The 7,180-nt window shown below is 30.4% G+C and overlaps 1 protein-coding gene across 9 annotated transcripts in view; it reads right to left on the bottom strand.

Annotated features, from left to right (window-relative positions):
* Nucleotides 1–2,984: 2,984 nt before the first annotated feature.
* Nucleotides 2,985–7,180, bottom strand: part of LOC106470231 (zinc finger protein 2 homolog) — a 9,746-nt gene continuing 5,550 nt past the window's right edge. For 5 of the 9 annotated variants that reach the window (XM_022398840.1, XM_022398839.1, XM_022398834.1 and 2 more), the window contains 2 exons: nt 5,075–5,338; nt 2,985–4,626 (listed from right to left, as the gene is read on the bottom strand). In XM_022398840.1, coding sequence (XP_022254548.1) covers nt 3,116–4,626; nt 5,075–5,273 — 1,710 coding nt within the window. In that variant the 5' untranslated portion in view covers nt 5,274–5,338 and the 3' untranslated portion in view covers nt 2,985–3,115. Of the gene's footprint in view, nt 4,627–5,074; nt 6,711–7,180 lie in introns of those variants that run through there. The other 4 variants (XM_013930771.2, XM_022398838.1, XM_022398832.1 and 1 more) reach the window with 2 other exon arrangements.

Genomic DNA, 7,180 nt, shown 5'->3' on the forward strand with positions numbered 1-7,180 from the left:
TAGTATAAACTTAGCCATCTAAAAAAATCAAAATAAAAGCCTCAACATTATAGAAGAGTAAGAAAGATCAACAGATTATGCAATAACTTACTTTGAAAAATTTGCTAACTACGTTATTTCTTTTGTTACAAAAATTTAAACCACAGCAGCAACAAAATAAATCTTCAGTTTGTTAGAGTAAATGCACACTTTTCTATAACACAGTTGCAAAAATTTAAACCACAGCAGCAACAAAATAAATCTTCAGTTTGTTAGAGTAAATGCACACTTTTCTATAACACAGTTGCAATATCAATACTTCATAGGTAATAAAGCCTATCAAAAAATGTATGCAGTATAGTGCTTTTCTAACATTTACACATTCACCACATGTACAGCACAGAATACAGTATATGGTCATTTCAGTGTTTATTAAATTAATTATTTGTACCATCTAACTTTATTGTTAAATCTGAAATAGGTACATAGTGTCTTCTTATACGTTAACTTGCTAAAACAAAAACTATATTCATTCTGTATTGATACATGTAAAGACCAGAAATGTTTAACTCTCTCAAAGTGTGCATGTCACAATGTTTTAGTTATTTTCAAAATTTAATTAAAGAACTTCATAATCATTGTACATCAATAAAATTGGCATCACAACATACTTTATAATTCATATTTTAATAATGTTTATTTTTTTATTCAAAATAAAATATTTAAAAAATGCCAAATATGCTTTTTTGTGTGTGTGTCATGTATTCTTGTCTTATTGCTCAGTTTATACTATATTATGCCCACTATACAATGTCTATAATGGTTAATGAACAGGAAACTCAACCATCAGATATTTGTAAGCTAGAATACAAAATAAAAACCTCCCATCTTTTTGATTTGCTTAGATATCAGTATATTTTGCAAACCTACACGGAAAGCTCCACCCACTACTCCATTCTTTTGAAACCTCTTGTCTACTCACGACTACTTCTCTCAAGTACGCATTTATAACTAACAGAAAAAGCACATTCCAAGCTATGTAAATCTGATGGTTGTTTGTAATTAACTCGAAGGGGAAACTTGTATTGGACTGGAAATTTTGAAGTCTGTTAAGTAAGTCATTGCTCTGAACAGAAATTATATTTTCTTAACCCACATATAGCTTAGTTGGAAAGCCAGATAACTGATAGTAGTTTTGTGTGTACCAGTACATTAATTTGATAATTTCTTGGTTTTCTAAACTGCATCTTTGCAATCTACAAAAATTAATTTGTTTTCCCCTCCACTTGAGAAGATAAATGAGGCTTATGTACAAGAAATAATTATTTTTACATATACTTTTTTATTTATTGTTGTAAAAAAAATAACTAAAAATTAAGCATTTATGAGTAAATAGTATATAATATATATATATATATATATACATGTTCAAAAAGCACTTGCACACTTTTACTGCTGAATTCTGACCACCCTGGGATGATAACTAACATCCACATACCTGCAAAGTTTATTGGATTGACCTGGATTTTGTAGAGAATCATATCATAAGCATTTTCATGCACTTTTATTACTTTAGACAATTCTCCTTACAACCACTGTACTGTAAACGAGCCGATAAATCATCTCCCACTGTGTTCTTGAAGCAGGGATTACGATAAACTCTGTGGGAAAGTTCTGGTAATTGCATCGCACAAGCTTATTTCTACTGACAATGTTGTATGATGGTGTCACATAAACAGTCTAATGGCAAAAATGGTGATTTATTCTACTTCAACTGCTAAAAGTCAAATAAACATATGAAATAGATATGAAAAGGTTAGAAGTAGAAACTCTAAGGGAGGGTATTTTGGAACTTCATGGTCAACACTAAAGAGAATAGAATAGTACTATTCACTTTATTTTGCATTTTTCAACGTTTAAAATTTTATGGTGGTTATGAGGGAGGTCAAATTGATGGACACTGTATGGAGTTAGGATAGAAAAAATAACAGGTAAAATACAAAAATTTACTGAAAAAACAATTTGATATTTATTTAGGAGGTTTTAGAGATTTATGCAAAAATTTTAAGATGAAGAACAGTATCTTTAAACTTAACATGAAAATCACTTTACATTCAGAGCAGTTAACACTCTCACTCCATATATTCAGGACAAATTTTTAGTAAAATTACTTAATCAAATATTCAAATTTTTTGTCTACAAAAGACTTGTAATATTTACTGACAGCTTGCAAAATTTCATGAAGATGCAAAAGCACACTGAGAGCTATAATATGGAGAGAGAGAGAAAAGAAGAAGAAAGAATAAAAAAAGAGGCCCAGTTTAAACTTTTTCGTTTTCTAAAGTGAGATGTGCAAGTACAGCAATTGTACAGTGGTCCATACATTGTTAAAATATGTTTTAAACAAATATGTAGTAATTTTTAATGGTATTTAACTACTAGAACTCATATATAATCAACTGAACCTTTTAACAAATACAAAGATTAAGCAATTCTTGAACTAACTACTATAATTTTCATCTTGCTCTGCTCAGTTATTAACACATCAAATTGCCATATATAAAAATGATATTATTAAAAAGTATATTTAAATAATGGAAGACAAAAAAAAAGAGAGAAATAACATTTGTTACAAATACACAATGTCCAAACATTTTAAAGTTAAACCACAGGAAACATAATTGGAGACATTATTACATTTTTTCATGCTTGTAATTATATGCACTTTATTTCTGTAATGACTTTTTTTATAGATATTCTATATGAAGTAGGTTTTTGATTAGTGATCAGGAAAACATTGTTAGAAAATTAGATTAAAATAGGTACATTTAATGTACCTTTCAATGAATTGAAGGCTTCAGTTCTAATAAGCTTTTAAAATTTATCATCTTTTTCTTTGATACTGAAACTTCAATAGCAGTTGTATAAACCAATTATGACAGCATTTCATAGTTTTGATTATTAATTCCTTAACAATCAATCTATAGTGTACAACTGTTAGCATCCACTTCATCAAACTTGGTCACTTAGGAATATCTTCTACCTTTCAATAAGCTGTCTTCCTTTGTATACTTAACAATAGTGACATGTTTCTATTTGTATTAAATGTCAAGTAACAAAAAAACATTATTGATAATTAATTATGTACCTCTTTAAGCTTGTAAATTGCTATATTATGAGTATTCCTTAGATGGACCTGCATGTTTCCAAACTGTATGAAGCCTTTTCCACATTCTGTGCATTTGAAAGGATATTCATGAGTGTGTTGAGCAATTTCATGGTCTTGAAGAGCACTGCTGCATTTAAAGCTTTTGCTGCAATGGGTACATTTGTACGGCTTCTCTCCTGTATGGGTCCTTTGGTGACGAGTTAGAACATTATGATAAGCAAATGTTTTTTCACAGTAAGGGCAGCGGTATGGTTTCTCTTTGTTGTGGATTCTCATGTGTATGTTTAAGTGTGAACGCTGTGAGAATTTTTTACCACAAACATCACAACCAAAAGGTTTTTCTCCTGTGTGAGTAAGCACATGTTTACGTAACCTACCCCGTTCGGTAAATCGTTTTCCACAAAGGTTACACTGATGTGGTCGTTCATTTGTGTGAACTACAGTATGGTTTCGCATATCTGATGACCTATTTGTAGAATATTTACAATGAGGGCATTTAAAGCGTCGGTCTTCTGTTTCATTTCGATGTATTTTTTTATGTCCTTCTAACATTTTCATGGATGTAAACAGTTTGCCACACTTTTCACAGGAGTAGGAATCTTTACATAAAGTTTCTTCTGTTTCTTCTTCTTGTTTTTGCGTTTCAAAAGATGTAGAAGGAATGTTTGGATTGTTGGGATCATGTTTTGCTATGTAATGTTTCATAAGGTTATTTGTGCAAGAAAAACCTCTATCACACACAGAGCAGTGAAAACGTTTGCCTCCTGCATTATTGATCTTTCTTACAACTATTTCGTGGCTATGAAGTTTAACATTTTCACATGACTGTGAATTTGGAATACTTTTTAGATGAGCTCTCATGTGGGTAGCTAGACCAGAGCCTTTTCTGTACATTTTGTCACAAAGACTGCACTTTTCTAGTTGAATATCACCATGAAATTTCTGATGTTGACGAAGGTTGAATTGTGCTTTGAACCCTTTCCCACATTCCAAGCACTTGAATGGTCGTTCATCCTCTTGGTGAATGGCTAGGTGAGTTGAAAGTTCAGAGTTGTTTTTAGCAGAAAAATTACATTGAGTACAATGATACTTCTCAGAACTTGAAAAATTATGTTGTTTCTTATGGGTCATTAAAGAATCCTCTGAAGTAAACGATTTTTCACAAAACTGACATTTGTATATTTCAGATCCAGATACAAGCTGTTCACCTATATCTTTTGTTCCTTTATCCTCCTCCTCCTGATTTTCATCTTTTTGAATATTATTCTGAGACTGATCTCCTATTAGTTCCTCAAGTGGTATTTCACAATTTGCACTATCTTTATCATTATAGCTGTTACTACAGATCATGTGATTCTCATCCTCATCCCTGCTAATGTCTTCATCACTAAAACTTTTTGTGTTCATCAAATTTTCTTCATTAGATAAAGCATGAAAAACTTTATCATTTTCCTTTTTACTCACTTCTTTTCTTTTATCTATAATGCAATGCAGAGATAGAACAAAAAATATACACACATTTCTAAACATTTAAAAGAAATACACATAGTACTGTGTGCTCTTTTTACATCAGATAAACTTTGGTGATAAACTAAAAAACATTACATTATGTTTAAACCTAAGCTTGTTTTGTTTTCTTTAAAGACATTACTTTATGATAATTTTTTTAGTTACTTACAACTTAAAAATAGAGATACTATATTAAGTTAGGTGTTCAATACTTAGCATGTGCATTTCTTTCATAACTTTAAATGCACCATTAATTATCTTTTTTTTTCGTTATGTTTAGAAACCTCTGCAATTAGTGGTTTGGAGATTGAGTTCTAAATTAATTTCTAGGATTCTTAATTATTCATTCTGATTTAAAGTACAAATTACAATACACAAACAAATAATACATTTTCACTAAAGCAAAATCTTAGTTACCTTTGTGATAGATTTCTGTGTGGGACATGAGGAAACTTGATGAGATAAACACTTTGCTACAGATTTCACATTTGACATTGAGAGATTCAGTTGGTTTCACACAGAAATCTTTGTTCTTATCCCAGCCATCACAAATTGTCTCACTGGTATTTGAAGACTGTGTTTCACTTGAAGAAATTTCTTCTACTAATGTGGTCATTTTCAGATTTTTAACCTCTTATGAGCATCAGTGTTCAAAATTTTGAATAGAACTTAGTAGAACTTCTAGAAGTATACAATTTACATTATCCCTAAAACAAGAACATATTTCAGTGAATATATATATTCTTTCAAATTCATGAAATTCTCTAAAACTATTAAAATATATTGTTCTTAACATTGATTCACTACGATTAATTTAATATCAGAATAAACATTAGTTTATAAACTATAACAGGAAGCCTAAGTGTTAGTAGTTCCAGGACTAATTACTCTGGGGTACAGCTTTTTACTGTAAAATACAGAAATGCACAATATCCAGTATTTTGCAATAACATAGCTATTACACAACTTCCAAGTTATCAGAAAGTAAAAGTACATTCAGGGGCTTGATTTCTTTTTAAGGGAGAAGAGACAAACACAAAATATTGATGAACAAGATAAAATATAAAAAAAATCTATGAATTTTAAAAAATGATGAGGCTCCTAAACCAGATGATATGCAGCCCCTATTAAAAATAAAAACAACAGTTTTTAAGAGGATGTTAGACATGATTAATACAAATCTATCAGCAACAGCAACTTAATATTTTTTATGAAATAACAACAATAAACACACACTTGTGCTTACTAAGTTTTTAAAATGAAACTAATTACACTGTTTGGCCAGCAGGCACCATTTGACAAGAAACAAATGAAGCCAAAAGTTACAAAACTGGTAAAACTGCCACATACTCAACTAAGCCTAGAAATTCAGACTTTTGACTATGCAGACATAAGTAAACTGTGCATAAAAAATGCTGCAGCTGCACAAGTACTTCGAATGTACATGTTGACACAATACAACACAAGGAGAAGCATATGGTGTTTGGCAGTAAGTTGTATGAATGCCAAAAATTAAGGGAACAATATTTATTTAGATTCCCTAAAGATCCAGAAAAGTATGTAACAAGAAATGTACAATTATATTGATAATGTAATATCTAATCAGATTTGTATTATGAGTACACAGTTTCTGTGCATGATTGCCCACCATATTGAATTACTTGTTATTATCTAATTAATGTTATATCTAGGCTTGGACTTGACAGTAAAATAAAAAGTATTCTTATTCTTTATGTTCAGTTCATTCCCTGACAGGTTTCTTTGTGTGATAATCAGCGTTATTTAACCTTAATCTGACACATATGTTACAGGATGAGTTTTTCTGGGTTCTAGCACTAACTTAGGCCTAAACTTTTGACACATACTGCACCTATTTTAGACACCATGACCTAAGTCTACACTTTAGACACTGATACAATTACTACAGACTCTTCATTTATATGTTATGCTTTTTATTTCTTATAAATCAAAGTCATATTATTAATGCATATATCCAAAAAATTTACTCTGACCCACTTATTTTGAAATATTGGTTCAAAAGAAATGGCATCCAAGCCCATTAAAATGGCTGAGAAAGCCACTAGGGGGACATTCTGAGCTTCCAATTGGTTATTCATGTCCTATATAGAAGTGTATATAAGAGAGTGTTTCCAAAAATGTAAAGAGGTGGGCAGGGTGCCACCGTGTTTGATTTATTATGAGCAATATCTTAGCAAATAGAAAAGACCTTCTTATTTTATATTTTAGCTTGTCAATATCAGTAATTTAAGTTTCTAATTCATACGAAACTATAGACTTCAAAAACATCTAATTTGAACCAGTGCTGCATTCAACATACCACATGACACATAAAAATCAATGTTTATCTGTGTTTCTTAATATTCATTTTTAAATTAAGAAATTGAGTAATGTATAGTACTAAAATTTGAATCATAATCTACAGTTTGATACCAAACTTATTGACACAAATTCATGAAATAGTAGTTCAATAAAATTTTGAATGCGAGTCAACAAACAAGATGA

This window comes from Limulus polyphemus, unplaced genomic scaffold (genome assembly GCF_000517525.1).
Source record: "Limulus polyphemus unplaced genomic scaffold, Limulus_polyphemus-2.1.2 Scaffold3891, whole genome shotgun sequence".
Lineage (NCBI taxonomy): Eukaryota > Metazoa > Arthropoda > Merostomata > Xiphosura > Limulidae > Limulus > Limulus polyphemus.